General features: G+C 29.4%; 1 protein-coding gene across 2 annotated transcripts; it reads right to left on the bottom strand.

Moving 5' to 3' along the window:
• Nucleotides 1-9,043: 9,043 nt before the first annotated feature.
• Nucleotides 9,044-15,653, bottom strand: LOC101244321 (uncharacterized). 2 transcript variants are annotated; one of them, XM_004247825.5, is made up of 13 exons: nt 15,498-15,653; nt 15,309-15,411; nt 14,430-14,493; nt 14,167-14,268; nt 14,002-14,066; nt 13,265-13,363; nt 12,937-13,016; nt 12,640-12,853; nt 11,740-11,795; nt 11,387-11,515; nt 10,157-10,340; nt 9,592-9,711; nt 9,044-9,350 (listed from the first exon to the last, which is right to left on the bottom strand). In XM_004247825.5, exons 1-12 carry the CDS (start codon nt 15,536-15,538, stop codon nt 9,601-9,603), a joined length of 1,248 nt encoding a protein of 415 aa, XP_004247873.1. In that variant the 5' UTR covers nt 15,539-15,653; the 3' UTR covers nt 9,044-9,350; nt 9,592-9,600. The 2 variants fall into 2 exon arrangements, with proteins under 2 accessions (XP_004247873.1, XP_019071246.1); XM_019215701.3 differs by having other exon boundaries at nt 11,387-11,545; nt 15,498-15,651.
• Between the last annotated feature and the right edge of the window lie 2,022 nt (nt 15,654-17,675).

The following is a 17,675-nucleotide window of genomic DNA, read 5'->3' as shown; positions in this document are numbered from 1 at the left end:
TTTCTCTTATGTTGGTCTTTTTTTCTATTAATCCTATGTTAGATTCCGACTCCTAATTTTTATATGATAAAAGTTTGTTGAATTCTGGAGAATGTATTTATACGTATAAAATATCGTTAGACCTTAAAAACAGTATCATTACCATCATACACATCTCAAGCTTTCGAAAATTCTCTAAAAATATAATGTGATGAACTATTTTCATAAAATTTTCAAGAAAAAAATACTTAGAAAGATGAAGTAAATTAACAAGAGTTGGTACCATATTATTATTAGAATCTCATCATATGCATGAACATGCTACAATTTCATAGATATTTACTAAGGATTATTTAACATATATCTCATCGTGTTATGTGCAACATATTTAGTCGATTCAATTTCAATATTTCTAAAAGAGTAGTATCCCACTTGAACATCACACTACATTTGTCTTCAACCAACATGCATAATCCATCTTCACCTATGCTCCACTCACAATCTTCATCAATTGTGTGACAAATTTTCTTGTCATTCGAGTCAAACAACATGAAAATCCCATGTTTTTCGCCTGATTTCATCTCACAAGAAAAGGTATTATTTTCTTCGGGAACAAAGAGTGCATCGTATTCATAATAACCCTTTTTCGGTTCAAGTTGTATGTATGTAGAAGGTTCTAATCCATCTAGAGAACAACTTGCTATCACTTTATTTGGTGTATCATTTTTCATCTTAACAACAAAATATTTTTGTGAATTGATCAATGATGAAAAACTAAGTAGGAAGAGGCAAAGTACTAAGTGATATTGTGATGTGGAAGACATATTGTGAGGTTTTTTTTTTTTTTGGTTATGCTTGTGATTTTCTTGTTTATATTGATGCTTATATTTATAGTGATTAATGTGTATCATATGTATCTTTCAACCACTTTCATTAATGGTAATAGTGATTTTGGCCTTTATATTTAAAGTAATTAAACAATGTATGTCATATTTATAGAAAATCAACTACTTTTTTCATTAATATTAATAGTGATATAATATACCTTTTTTTATTGATACTATTTCATAAGGTCCTACCAATCAGTCATACCAACTTGAAGATTTTGTATGACTATTTTTATCTTATATTTACACTAAAACTATGGTCTAAGTATATAAATATACTATTTGCAATAAGTAAATAAATAAGTGATCGGTATATTCTTTTGATTTTTCTCTCCTAATTTTTATTCATAATTTGAGGGTCTAGTATTGTATTTTGTAAACGGAATGATGTAGGCCTCTTTGTGATGTACTTAATCTCCAAGATTAATGTCAAATAACATTTTAATTTTTCTAATGATCGTGGTTTTCAGATCAACTTTCGTTTACCTCAATTAATATTAATTTCACGAAATACTTGACAACACTTTGATACACTGATCACCTATATAAGTCTAATTTAAATTTTTACTTGAGTTATATAATAAATCGACTTTAGCTAAATCCTAGCACATCCCTATACAAATAGGTGTATCACAACATCTCAAATATTTTATAAGCACTTGGATATTCAAAAAGATATCCAAATATCAAATATTGTCTTTCTAACGTAAAAGCTACAATTTCAAACTCATAAACTCTTATAATATTCACAACAGAAATTAAAGCATCAAATATTATCTTTATTAAAGTTGAAGTGATCAACATATAATCTTCATTAAGATCGACCGATTCAAAATATATATATCAAAGTGATGTACAACATTGTTGGCAATCAAATATATCACAAGGAGGTCCTCATCATCCTTCGTTCGGAAAACACGCTATAATGATCATTTAATTAGAGAGAAAAACTACAAATTTAAATCTCAAATTAACCTTTGGAAGAGTCTTAAAAGAATTGTGATTTTATAATACGGAGGTTTAAATATCGTAATTATAAAAAAAAAAGAAACAAAATTTATTTTTATATAATTTTATTGCAATAATTTTTTTTTTTTAATTTTGTCAATCCACAACTATATCTTATTTATTGCGTCCTATCTATTTATATATACTCCTTATAGACCAGTAATTAATGTAAACACAACACAAATTAAAAGATTGAATAAGCAAAATATTCATCATATCAAATAAAATAAAAGTACTCTTAAATTATTATATCAATTTTATTTTTAAAAGTACATCTTATTTTTAGGATATATATAAAAAATTGTCTTGGTGCTTGATCCATCATCATGGTTACTTTTATCTGAAGATTTTATCCATCATCTCATTTTATATATATGATGCCTGAAAAAGAAAAAATATATATATTAATTGACAAATATTAAAGTAAAATTAAATTTCTGAAGATAAATATTCTTGGAACCGAAGGATCAGTATTCAAATACTTAAAAAGCAAATATAACTTGTCTAAGATACTTAAATTTCATTTTACGGATCGAGATTGCTTCAGATATTCGAATCAACAACAGTTGATTTTCAACAAATATATTCATTATATATATTAAATATATTGAAAAATAAATACTGTTGTTGACTCGAAGATATGTAACAATCGACCCGTTATTAAACCATATGATAAATAGGTTTCTCCATATTTATTTTAATAACATATAAAAAAAAAAATTGGTGTGTCTACAAATACAAGAACTCTTCTCTATTTATAGGAACCAACTTAGAGCCTCAAAGATACATAAAAAGAAAAGAGATATTAATTTTTGGCTCAAAAAAAGTACTAATAGTCAAGTCTTTAGTAAATAGACACATATCTATATAATAAATAGATATGAGCCTCACATAACAGAAAAAAGATTTGAGGTATTAAATTTAGTCAAAATTTATTAGATCAATAATTAAAGTTAATATGACTTTTTATTTAAACACCTTAACAAGTCTTGTATATGTTAAACATTAAACACCTAGGAATTTACTGTGTCGTTTTGATGCTTTTTATCACTTAAATAACACAAACACAAACTTACGTAAAATATCTAAGTGAAAAATTATATTAATAATTTGTTATTTTGACACTTTTTATCAGCTAAATAGCATAAACACAAACTTACGTAAGATATTTAAGTAAAAAATTATATTAATTATTTTAAGTGTCTATCGATAAATTCTGCCTTAAAATTTAAATATATGCATGGACGAACTACCTAATTAATCAATTTATTCAAAGGTCATAAAATGTGACATACAACTTATAAATACCATATTTTCTTCTTGTTTTGGTGTGAGATTAATTTAAAGCAATTTTTTAAAAAAAATTAATCATTTCTTCTTAATAATAAGGTAATTACACCTCTTAAGACTTCCTATCAAAAGATGTTGTGGCATATCGAATTTCTAATTTTTTTAATTAGAGTTTCGAATTTAAAATTCTAAGTATTTTTAGAACCTTGATTATTAATTTAATTTCTAGATTTGGAAATTAAAATTAGTCAAATCGATATGATTAGGATAACATGCATGATACTAGCACATAAACAAACAATTGGGTACACAAGCATGAAAATTTTGGGCATGTCCATGTCACACTTACATGCCGTATTTTTATAGGTTAATTTTATCGTCTCTATAAAAATAATAATTATATGGAATTAAATAGTAAATATGTTTGCTTGAGACAATTTTGGTTTTGTCCATGTCGGAAAGCACGTATATTACAAAAATTAAAAAATCGATTGCAATGAATTAAGGGTTTTGCAATGATAAATATATGTTTGATTATGATTTTTTAAATTCTGAAGTGAAGTTAGAATTAAAAAGTAATATTAGTGCAGAATTTTCAAATATTCATCGTATTAAATTCTATTTTAGTTTTGACTTATTTAGTTGAAAATCAGTTCCCTTATTTAGTTCTGTTAAAAAAATGCATTATTGTACATATCGAATTTCTATAGAATTTTAAATAGGTCTTTACAAAACGAGCAGAATTCATGTTCTTCAAACCTTAAGGTTCATAAGGATTTCTCGAATAATACTTTGTCCTAAATCCTTGATCCTACCTCATCCTCGTATATAAAAATGTGTGTAGATATAATTCTTATTAGATATTTTAAATACTCCATAAATTTTTAAATATTCATAAAGATATCGAGGCATCAAATATTGTCTTTCTTAAAGTAATAATAATCATATCAAAATCTCATAAAACTCCTGAAATATTCACTAAGAAATCAAAAGAACAAAAGTAATCAAAATACAATCTTCCTCAATATCAAGGAAATATTGAAGTGTTGTTCTACGTTCTTAACAGATAACGCTTGCATCTCGGTATTATCACGGCTGCTGGCATAGAGTTAGTCGATACTTATTCCCCAGAATCCGTCATTGCTTCTTCTCTGGGGAAAAAGTTCACAACCCGCGGGTCTTCAACCTCGCTCGCGTCTTAGCTTGCTTGTGCTATTGCTCTCCTGCCTGACCTGCTTTTAGGGTAGCTTTTTTATGAAAAGTGCTACCTGTCGCTTGCACTACGTTGTTTAATGATAACCTTGCCTATCTGCTTCCGCTCTGACTGAACTGACCGTCGTACCTGACTTCTATATCCCATTATCTATAGATCTCATTCCTTATCATTGTCGGTCTAAGCAGAAAATTGCTAAGTCAGATGTTTGGTGAACACATGCACGATCAAATAATGATCCTCGAATGTATACTCACATTCTTAATATTACAAGTGAACCAACTAAATTAAATTATGTTACACGTAACATGATCAGATATATGTCAAATAATCCTTAGTGAATATCTAATGAAATGGTAGCATTTTCATGCATATGATAAGATTCTATAGTAATTTGGTACTACCTCTCACTCCATATAAATTATGTGAATTATGTTTTAAAGACATTTATGGGTTGCTTAATATTACACTTAATCACACAAGTCCTTAGAATCTATATTTTCCTTTTTCTAATTTAGTTGTGCTCTATATATTTATTTGTTTTTTGTTTTTACACTTTAGCCAATTGTTTGGTTTTTATTTTTGTGCAAAGGAGTTTTTCATGTTCTATCATTCATATTTGAAATTTATCGATTTCATTGATTCAAATTCACAATCTAGAAAGTTCATTAGATATTATTTTGTTAGAGCTCCTAAATATTTGATTGGCCGCCCTGAACTGTATATGGATACGCCACTGAATATTTTATCAGAGTGAACAATACATTGTTAAAATTGATATTTCTTTTTATCAATAGAATGAATTTACAATAAAATTTTACGTGATCAAATTTTATGTGTATATTAATTATAGAGTCTAATAATTCGTCTATAACAAATTTGTAATAAGATTTTGTGTGATCAATTTTAAGTGTATGTTAATTTAGAATTTAAAAAATATCATTTATCTATCAATAGAATTGATAATTTATAATTACATGGTATATATAGTATAGAGTACAAAAGAAGCATCAATCATATATGCATATCCTTGATTTTTATTTTTTTAATGCTAAGTGTCATGCATGACCATTGAATAAATAAATTAGATAGTTCATCTATGTATATATTTAAATTCAAAGGCAGAATTAATCGGCATATATTTAAAATTAGTTAGATCTTTTATTAGATAATTATGAAAGTTGTGTTTGAGGTGCTTGAAAAGCGTTAAAATGACAGTAAAGACCTACTTCAGATAATTAATGTCTACGAAACTTATTTAACATGCATAAATTAAAAGTCAAATTAACTTTAAGCATCGATATGATAAAAAATTTTGACTAAATTTAATTTCATTAATTTTTTGTGTCGCATAAAGCTCATATTTATTTATTATAGATAAGATATAAGTCTATTTACTAAAGACTTGACTATTAATACTTTATTTTTGGAGCCAAAAATTAATATGTGTGGAGAAACATTTTCGGTAAAAATTTAAAGAATCTCATAGTGTAATTTAATAATTTCATTTTGTCCCGACAAATTTAGTATTTACAAAAAATCCCTTAAATTTGTTGAGCCGTGATAGTTTAGACTCTAGTGATACATGGTAAATGATACATGGTAATTTTAAACTGTTGAGAAAAAAAGGGGAAAAAACAGTACAATTAATGTTGTTAATAAAACAGCTAAATTTACGGTAACATATCATTAATCAGCATAAAATCAGCACTTAATTGGATATTAATTTCAAATTTTGAAAAACAAAGATTATGTCATCTATTTTGAAAACAATTTTTTTGAACAATCTGTTAAATTTCGAACTACAATAATTTTATTGTTGTTACAGTGGATTATTCAAGATGAATACTTCGATTTTGATGAGACATTCCGGAATTTGGGTGAACGAATTGCAGTATGAAAGTTACAAAATCGACGGAATCGTTGTTGGAGATTTAATTTCATATTTAATACATGTATGAGAAACATCGACTAAACAATATACACACTGATTCTATATGTATCATCAAGTACAGTTAATGACGCATTTATTAAACTTAGTGAATGATACATTATAATAATTTTCAAACATGTATCAGTACATCAACTAAACAACTAATACCTTACTTATACATGATATCAGTTTTCAGAAATTCATACTATATGCAAAACATGTGATACATATCTACTACATGTATCAGTGAATTGACTAAACACTGTACACACTGATTCTATATGTATCATCAAGCACAGTTGATGACGCATTTACGAAACTTATTGAATGATACATTACAACAATTTTCAAAACTTCATGATACATATAAAATATTATGATACACAACAAATTCATGTATCAATTCACCTCTAAAACACTATATACACTTATTCAAATGTATCGGCAAGCACACTAGATTCCTTAAAATTTTTACTAATTTCAACAACAGTTTTAAGTACCAAAATACTAACCCGAGACAATGTAGGCCTAACAACAATGATTGCTGCTTCTTTTTTTTTTGTTGTTGTATTTTGACAACCTTTGATTTTGATATTTCGCCAGAGTCTTTGTTTGAATCCTTCTGAAGATTCATAGGATCATGAAAAAACTTTTTCCTATTTTCTTTCCAATGTGGGAATTTACCATAATAGAGCTAAAGAATGAAAGTGAGGATTCGAGACTTGCTTGCACTTATCAACGAGAGAGGTAGTAAATCCAATAATTAATTTATGAAAGAATCTTGCAAAGAAGAAAAGAAAAAAATGTAAGGGGTTAAGATGAATGAAGATGATTAAGGAAAAAAAAGAATTGAAATTTGATGGAGTAAGAAGAAGACGGTAGAAGTTAATAGAAGTTGTCCTGCTTCCTGATATTTTTACTTTTTTAAATTTCAAATTTTTTAAATTTTGAAATTCAAAAGTTCAAAATTTGGTCTTTTAATTAAAATTAATTAAATTTAAAAATTCAAAATCATAAAGCTGATTAAAAGGTTGAGTGTTTAAATGGATAAAATTTAAAATTCAAAAATTGATTTAAGAGGTTGAGTGTTTTAATGGAGAAAAAATAGGCATTAAAATGGGTAAATGTGTATTGTAAGAGAGAGAATGTAATGTATCTAAAAACTTACACTAAAAAAAAGGGAATTATGTAATATTTAAAAAAAGTAGGGAAAATTGGAGAATATAAAAATTATAATTGTGTATTTAAGTTATTTTTTCAAACATTTATGTCTCTTTTTCTTTTTATTTTTTTAGGCTCTGATTTGATTTCTATAAATAGTGAGGAGTTCTTTCATTTTTAGACACACCAAAAAATTATTATCAAAGTTGAAGTTATCGAAGGTGTTGTGAAATAATCTAGCGTTATTCGGGTTCCATTTCAGCTTTATGTGTGTAAGGAATCATTTATTTATTATTCTTTTTATTCTTCAAAAAAAATAAATTTGCACCATATAAAATAATTGTTTAGTTATTTATTAAATATTTGTAACTTTTGAATCAATTAGATTTTTAATTATTAATTTTTTTTATTTGAACTACGTACATAAGTCGAATTTTAAAATCAATTCAAATAGATCTTATCTAAACAAACAATTGAGAAGTGTGGATTGTTTGTTTAGGTAAAATGTTGTTTGATTTAAAATTCAAAATATTGAGATTAGATAGTGTACATAGTTCAAATACGAAAAAATAATTAAAATTTATTTGATTTCAAAAACAAAAATATTTGATAAATAATTAAATAGTTATTATGTGTAGTGAAATTTATTTTTAAGGAGTAATAAAAACGTAAAAAATGATTATCTTAATTTTAAATATGAAGTTGATTTGGTGCCTAAACACCACTAGGTTCCATTGACGTAAATTTTCACTTATATAACTTCAATCTTTGTAATAGATAAAAGTTTCCAGTTACATAATTTTAATCTTTGAGCATGTTTATCATGATATATATGTCGATGATCTTTAGATTCAGATTAATAAAATGTTAAGTATCTTGAGTCATATATCACAATTCTAACTTTTGATTCGAGTTGATGTAGGACCCATTTGATGATAGATTTTTCTAATAAAATTTGTTTTTGTTTTTGTTCTTTTTTTTTTTACTAATAGTGTTTGTTCATAGAATTTGTCATTATTTGACAAATAATCCAAATTTTCAAATACTAGAAAAAATTAATATTTAGGTCAAATCTCATTATTTGAGAGCTTTTAAAAAATCATATTCTGCATCAAACTTTTATCTTTTATAAAAAAACATCCTCTATACTAGTTGTTTGCATTGTCTTACATAAGTTTTTACGTGAACATCAAAGCACTCATGAATATTATGAATATGAAAGTGATGATATAGTTGATGAAAAAAATGACGAACAATCAGCTCCGAGTAATAGTCATCTGCTTTCTCTAACTCACGATGTATGAAATGACACTCGTTGCAGTCACTCTAAACTACCACATGCCTTCAATGTCACAAACACTACTTGTTATTTATTGCAACAAAAATCTAATTGACTTGTGAAAGTCATGAATCTTGTTATGTCGATATTTTATTTTGTTATGTAATACAAACCTATGATTAATTTTGATAATTTTTAAAACTACAAGTATAAATTATATTTCTTAAGAAAAGTGAAATATGTTTTTCAAATATCGCCAAAAATATTTGGCAGCCAAACACTATCATAGTATGTGTTACAAATTGGGTGGAGGGTCCACTCGTCTTTTTCATTTTTCATCAATATATTACAAAAACACTTGTCCATTTGAAGCATATTCATTTAGAAAGCAAAATAACAAGTACCATACTACCATAATTTCATACATAATTCCTAAAATTTCTTTAACCTTATAATATGATCATGAATTGCAACAATTTCATTGATTCACCAAGGATTATTTCCATATATCTAATTGGTTCACTACTTGCAATAGTCTAGTCGAAGGGAGTTTTTCTTGAACAGATGACTTAGTATCCCATTTGAAGAGCACACAGTTACCTGCAACCAACATGCATAATCCATCTTCGCGTTAAACAACTCGAAAAGCCCCTGGAAAAAGAGTACATTACTGATTCACTACAAGAAAATCTCTGCATCTGAAAAGAGTACATTTGAGTGAATCCGAGGACTAGCCGCTGGCGGTAGTATTGAATCTTACCATAATAAGTACAGAGCATCATAGAGCAGGCTTACCATAATAAGTACAGAGCATCATAGAGCAGGGAAGCAGTTATCTTACGGAATATTTTCAGGTTGAAGTTGTTACTGCAGTCATTTGTTGCATAAGTATTTCTTCAACTCTATCTGTAAAGCCTGAGATAGTCTGTCGTGCATTTGTATCCAATGAGTTCGCCGCTTCCTGTAAAAATGAAATGAATAAAAGATCCAACGAGATTGAGACTCTGAGCGGTAATAGGCCAATCGTCACTTTCTTTCCACAAGAATTACCGAACTGTTTTTTCCTACTAATTGGAAACACTTTTAGGAGGAGGCGATTTGAATCCTAATAACAGAAATTTAGAAATTTAGTGGGCTTGCTAGGTCCAATCAGCACGATGTATCATTAGCACTGTACAATTACGTTAACTAAAATGACCTTTCATTTTAGTGATATTTTGTATTTCTCTTTGACCGTTGTAGATCATGCAAGTTCAAGTCAAATTACCATTCACAATGTAAAATATCACATCTATATTTGGTTGATAAATCCAATCCCAATAGGACTTCAACATAAAGTCACAAACTGTCCATCACTGGTATGAAATGGCTATTATCTATAACAATGCTATGAATAGACAACTTACCGCAACCTTACAAAGGAGTGTCAAAGATATCTGTTGTGAGTACTGACTTGAACTCTTGAGAGACATCAGGGTTAAACCAGAACAGGTTAGTGGCCAACCTTGAGGTAGCTTTACGAAAGCATCAATTCCACCAACCATATGAGCTACTATTGTCTCTTCTCTTTCCACGTAATCAAATGAATGCCTGTTTGGTTTGAGTAGATATAAGTACATAATTCAAAAATAGATCAAATAAATGCAACATCAGAAGCCAAGAGAAAAACATTTGAGACACTTTGTACGTATAAATTTGGTCCTCTTTCTCCACCTTCTGCATAATTTTCTGGTCCTTTCTATAGTCAGGACTAGGATTTTACATACTAAGTCCACTCTATATTCAATTTATGAAGCTTTTCCTTCTATCATCGAATTCATACAGTTTAGCGCATCTTCTTCGACTCCATTAATTTCAAACGATTTCTCACTGATAAGAGTAATGACTTCCTCAACATAATATCAACTCCTGTAACTGTAGAATATTATTATATTACTTGGTAATCTAATCTATTAGTCAATTAAGATTGTGATCAATGTAAACATAGACTTTGATCATCTTTCTCCAACTACTACTTCAGATCCATGACATAGTTAAGTCACATTAATAACTCCAATTTGAACTCCTATACTGTTTCTCATTTATCCCAATTTTCAATAGCCACTTAATATCAGTTGTTCAACACAATATTTCAGCACTGCTCCAATGGCATAAACCCCTCAACATGCTCGCAGTAAAAATGCATCCCTTGCTTCTTCAGAGATTCCTCGCATACCACATAACTAACTTTATCACTCTTTTTTTAAGTAGAGCAGAATTTTCTAACTTGTCTTGAGATTTATTTATGTGACTTAATTGGATGAAATAAGTGGAGTTACTTTAGTGTGTGATTATCAAGTTGCAACATGTGGAGCTCATCTTAATACTCGTAATTCTTAATTTTGTCCTCTGGAAGTGAAAACTAATTAGCTCTCCTTTTGTAGCATACAGGCAGTGCATCCTAAGGTACAAATAGAATATCTATTGGGTTTTCTTTCTAAAATTTAAATGTAACTAACATGAATAAAGCATCAGAAATTGATAAATGAAGTGCTAAAACCATTATTGACACAATTAGAAAAAAAAATGTAAAACAACACCTCTACAAAACAATCTTGACTCAAATTGCATGCATAAAGTACAAAATAAGGACTAACCTTGAACTATTTGCACTCTTCACTAGAAAGCGCCTTAACGTGCTAAGAATAATTCGATCTTGCACCCTTTTAACCAACCACTCCAAAGAAGATCTATTTTCAAGAACTCCCACAGGGAAATAGACCTGTCTGTAATCAGTGGCACTATGAATTTTCATGCTGCAAATTACTTCCAAAATAGGAAATTAAATACCAATTACACTGCAAAATCAACTAAAACTTCGCATCAAATTTGACTTTATTAAATAATAAAGGATACTGATTTATGCTAAGGCATCAAACAAATAGATTTACACAAGCCAAAACTTAGTGAGATCAGTAGAGTGTACAAGAAAAATGAAAAGGAAACACACCTTAAGGATTTTGCTGTATCAGTTATTTCGCTTATAGATACATCATTTGGGAAAATCTAAAGAGGATCACCAAAAAATAGATTAAGGTATAATAGATCAGAAATGGCAGCATTATATCTTATTGACCAGTAAAACTAAGGAAAGCAAGCAGTTAATTCAACAAAGGAAGGGTGAAAAAAAAAATTCAACAAAGAAAGAAATCAAACAGCTTGCAGGTCAACCAATGATTCAGTCGGTCATAACTTATAAGCAACCAATATACTGGACGACACAGAACAGTAGATTTTTGTATTTCTGCATATGACTTGTTGTATCTCATCTAATACACTCTTTGTAAGCACAAAACCAATTTTCTTAGCCTAAGTTGTTTTGATAATTTAACACCAGGCGTATTTAGGTACTTTGACTGTTTACTTCAGAGAATGTCCGTTGCCAACATATCAAAAAGTGGGTAAGTATTTTAATTTCTGGCAGATATAGAGAAGGTTAATAAATCCACTTTAATGTCTTGTCAGGAGAAAGTTAAGTCTATGTTAGATTTGTTTTATCATTTATGTAGCAGGCTTGCATTTCATACAACGTTATGCAGTGCCACATTCTCTTTCAAAACAGCATCTCATCAGTGGAAAGAAAAATGAGTTTTTCATTTTTTTGGGTTAATAGCTATGTTAAGTTTGCGTTGCTACTTCATATTGGCCGCTAATATAAATTTATATTAGTCAAATATAACATATTTTCTAATTAAGGGGACCAAAGGTACATAATTTAATCAATTGAAGGATAAGTATGCTGTGTCATATATCACAAGGACCAAACATGTAATTGACCAATAACTTAGGGACCAAAAATGCAGTTATCTTATCCCTAATTTTTATGCCACAAACTGCTGAAAAAACATACCTCAACATGTTTTAGCTCCATGGTTCCATCCACCAGTTCAATTAACAACTCATGATTTTGCTCTGGTGGTTCAGCAACACCGATTGTTTGGTTATGGAGCAAGTTTTCTAAGTTTGGGATAAAAGTTCTCAAAGATAATCTGATGCGGTTCCCCTCAAATTGTACTATCTTAAGACCAGAAAATGCATCTTCAATCTTTTCTATAGCCTCAAACCTGATTATATTGTAAAATTAAATGCACCAGAGTTAGACAAGGGAGAGTACGGAGAACTATGCAAAGTTTATTTTCGAAAATACCTGTTGAAAGTACTCTCAAGTTCTTCCAAGGACTCCAAATTCAATTTGCTCTTTTCAAGCTGATTACCTAATTCAAAGATCTACATAAAAAGTGGGTAAAACAATGATACATAAGTAACCTTAATTTTCTTTTAAAGAAATAACAGAACAACATCCAAGTATGCTTTGGCAGTTTGCCAGTAGACAGATTGTTATGCAATTTGATAATTGAGACGACAACTAGACTAAAAACTTCCTGTTGCATCAGCAACTGACAGCAAGATTTGCATTAAGATTATGATTTCAAACTACTCTAAGTTGTCTTGCAATATTGAAAAGATGTAAGAACCTTAAAGTTATGTTCTACAGGTGCACTTGACAAGTTTCCTTTATCTTCTCCAGGTGTAGAGCAAGGAAAATTTGTCAGGGCTCTTCCTTGTTCAATTCCCTAAAATATAAGGTAAGATACAATAAGTATAACAATAACAAGCATTTGAACAAAGTTGGAGTTCTAAGATTTAGAGGAATCATGATAAGATTGAAGCATTAGACTTGGACACAGAAGAGGGAAAAAGATAGAAAAAGAACACTTGTTCACCTAGCAAGAAATATTCAGCTGCTAATCAAAATGTAATTTTTTTTAAAGGTAATTTAATTTTACTCTTAATTGGTTCAGAAGTATAACAAAAGTATCCTTGCTAATATTTCCACTTGAAAAGATTCAATTGACAGACAACTTGCCATTAGTTGATATCCATTACTGAACAAGCTTGAAATATTGTAAAAAAAAAACTTATGCACTGACACAAATAGTAACAACTTCAGTGTAGAATTGGATCACACAGGGGTTAGAAATTGTCACATTACATTCTTCCACCCACATGCAGTTTATTTGATATTTCACCTTAACGCTTTAGGGTGAGCAGACAGATACCATAAAACTATAGCATGTCCAATTTCTTAAGGAACCAACAAGTAAATGTGTTTGCTAAGTCTGCAAGCAATCCCCCTCCACCCCACTAGCCCACACTGATCAACGAACTGAGTTTAGATTCAAGTAGAATCAGCTGATGAACAGAAACAAACCAGTGATTCAATGAGCTCCAACAGACAACTAAGGCCTTCAACCTCATTCACCAATTTGCTATAACCTACAGGAAAAAAGAAATACATTTCAAAATCATAAGTCAAGCACGTGTCGCAATCCCACATAAATCTGAAGTTCCCAGAACCACCAGGAACCCTCAGCACCTTCAACATATTCCCTTGAAAGACCCTCAATTTCATCTGCAATTTTTGCATTCTTAGCCTCTTCTGTGCTTAGCTCATTCTTCAAATAATTCCAAAATTCATCTGAAGTTACAAACACGAGAATTATAATGGCAGATAAAACTCCCTGCAAAAATGTATGTGTGTGTCTATGTAAAGCTCCCCTTAAACATATGTGTGTGTGTGTTATACACAGATACACACACATGAAGAGAAAAAGAAGATATAAAAAGCTTTTCTTCTACCTAAATCCTGATCAGATGAGAAGTTGACTTCTGAAGCATCACATAATAGCTGTTCCACTTTGCTCTGAAAAATCATACCCAATGAACAAAGCGACTTTGAAAGAAAAATATACTGAACATGACAACCTGTCAAAGAAAACATGAAAGGATCTATTCACAAAGAAATAACCTCTCTTGCTCTCGTCAATTTGTCTATTCCTTGTCCCTTATAGAGTCGATTTGATCCTTTTTAGAGCTAATGTGTTTGGTATTGGTAAAATTGCACTCTATGATGAACTCATAATTCATTGTTTGCTTATCTTAAAAGTGAAAACTGTTCTATTCAATAAAAACAATTCCCACATACAAGGGGGGAAATGGCTTCCTTAGCTAATGAAAGAACTCAACACACAGACCATTTTCCTCCACACCAACCACACAACTGAAAATAGATAATCCTTTTCCTTTTGGAAAAACAAAATTTGATCCTTTTTTGAAAACCATCGTGTCGGACCCAATTTTCACGTACCTCGACTATCTCCACGAATACCTACACCTCCTACCACAATAGGGTAACTATGTCCACCAAGGCTAGAGCATAGGAAAGAAATCACCTAGTGTATTTTTTAATCTGCTGGAATTCGAACCTGAAACCTTGGTTCTCAACCCATTTCATTGACCGCTGCGACTAGGCCAGACCCGTGGGTGTGCAAAAATAAAATTTTGATATTAAGAAACTACAAGTACTGTAATTTTTCCATATCATAACGCTAAACGAGTGTGCTCAATTTAACTTAACTTAACCGAATTCTGGAGCTAAAAAACACGAAAACTATTCAAAAGCTTTCATCTTTTTAACTAAATTATAAAACAAACGCAAAGTTCAAGTTCTTTTTTTACCTCAAATTGAAGTGTACAATCTTCCAGCGATTTCTTCAATTCTAAACCAAATGCTTCTGGTTCTTCAACACTTCTTTGAATATCTCTAAGCTCTTGAATCTCCCTATCATTACCATATATCCAAAGCAACAAACATCAAAAAAAAAAATTAATTTAGCTTGGAAATGCAAAAAAAAAAAAAAAGAGGACCTTCGAAGAGAATCGGCATCATTGTAACTTCGATTTTCCATTTATTGCTCGAATTTCGTAAAAAAAAATCCAGATATTTTCTGTAATTCAAACTCCCGCCATTGTTATACGGGTTTGTGCTTGTGTTGATTAAAGAGGAAAAGAGACGCTAGAGGTGGATCGGGTAAGTCAGGCCCATATATAGGTTGGCCCATTTATATAAGCCCATTAAATTGGGCCAAAATTTAAAGTATTTTAATTTGAATTTTGAACTTTTTTGATTTGAATAAATTGAACTGAGTTATGTTAATATGAGCTTATTTATAAAAGGAACATTAACGTAAGTTTTCTGTCATTTATCAAACTCCATGTATTTCGTAATAAGACTCTCTTCTTTTTCTTTTTTTGAGATTTTCTAAAAAGAAAAGGGAAAAAAACAATATTGCAAAGAGCCAAAAAGGTCATAAAATGAACAGAAATCAAGTTTTTAGGCTTTTGTGGCTGATTTTTCAATAACAAAACTTTTTTATTTTTTGGTGAGGGTATAAATCTCGTGATCAGAAAAAAACCACCACCCTTTTGCTACAAGAAATCAATAGAATTTTTTATATGAGCCATCTAATCTAAGTGTAATAAATGGAGATTAAAAGTCAAAAATCATTTATTTTTAAGCTTGTTGAATACTCGTAAGGGAGTTAACTGATTTTTCATAAAAAAAATTACACTATATATATATGTGTATTATGTGTGAATATTTATTGAATGGCTTTTATATTCTACTAAGTCTTTATATGTAAATAACTCGGATCAAGTCTCTATATATAGTCATTCAATATCACTTTCTCGTGGTGAATAGGATAACCCTCTAATATTCTAGCAAATCTCGAACTCTCTCGATATAAACCAGTCTGGTGTACGAAAAATTTTGCTCAAGATCTTCTATTCTAGCAAAAATCTTGAACTTTCTCTATATATACAAAACAGTATGATTCACTAAAACTTTTGTTCAAAGTCTTTATATATAGTCTTTCAAAATCACTTCCACGACCAAAAAAAAAAAAACTAAACAAAAAATGTATTTTATAAGAAACATTTCAATTTTTTCCATTTTTTTCTTGGTTTTGGCTTCACAAACCAAAGCAAACTTTAACTCAAATCTTATTGAAAAAGCATGCACAATTAATAAACCAAATTGGGACTTTAATTTCTGCATTAAACTCTTAAATTCTGATCCAAAAATCTCATCAACACAAACTCCATTTGATTTAGCCATAGCAATTATTCAAGCAGGAAATTCCCATGCATCAAAAACTCAAGACTACATAAATAAAAAGCATAGCCATGAAGGAGGCACAAGCATTGTTGTTTCTTCAGCATTGAGTGTGTGTAGCAAATGGTATGTTTGATTAATCTTTTCCATATGTCAAATACATTTGAATTTTTTTTCAATCGTTTTTTTTAATGTGTGTTATGATAATATTTGTTATTTTGGTATCAGTGACATTTGAACGTGAATCTTACTTGCTCCAATATTGTATTTTGAACCATGTAACTGTTTCACTTTTAAATAGAACCAAAAACACTTTTGATTTAATTGATCTATCGTCAAAACACATCAAATCTTTATTTTATTGAATGATGCACTTTTGATCCATTTGCTTGCTAATATATTCACAAATTATCACAATAATTAATCATCTCACTACATTATTACTCAGATGTGATATGTCATGTTAAATTTGTATTGTTACTCCATATTTAATTTGACGATAGTACAATTCTATAGATAGTCAGCTCATGTAACATATTTTCTACATGAAGGAACCAAAAAAACACATTTTAGATTAATAGAAAGTGTGAATTATGTTGATGCATATATCATAAGGACCAAAAGAAGAAATTATCAATAATTTAAGTCGAAAAGTGGCATTATTAATTTCTAATAGCATAAGCTTTTAAATGAAATCTGAAATAAACATAAGATTAAACTTTTAGATAAGATTATTTTCTAACATATAAGTTATTTATTTTTACTTTTAAAGTAGCTATCAGATTTGAACTCAAGAGCCTCTTGCTTTTGCTTACTTATTATCATGTTGAGTTGTCTGATCATCTCAAGTATAGAGATTACATATTTTACCTGATTAATTATATTATGTCTCGATAACAGGTATGGAGGTGTTGTTGGAGCATTTGTGA

This window comes from Solanum lycopersicum, chromosome 9 (assembly GCF_036512215.1).
Source record: "Solanum lycopersicum chromosome 9, SLM_r2.1".
Taxonomy (NCBI): Eukaryota; Viridiplantae; Streptophyta; class Magnoliopsida; order Solanales; family Solanaceae; genus Solanum; species Solanum lycopersicum.
Note: the sequence above shows the minus strand (reverse complement) of the source record. Positions and strands in the feature narration are given on the sequence as shown.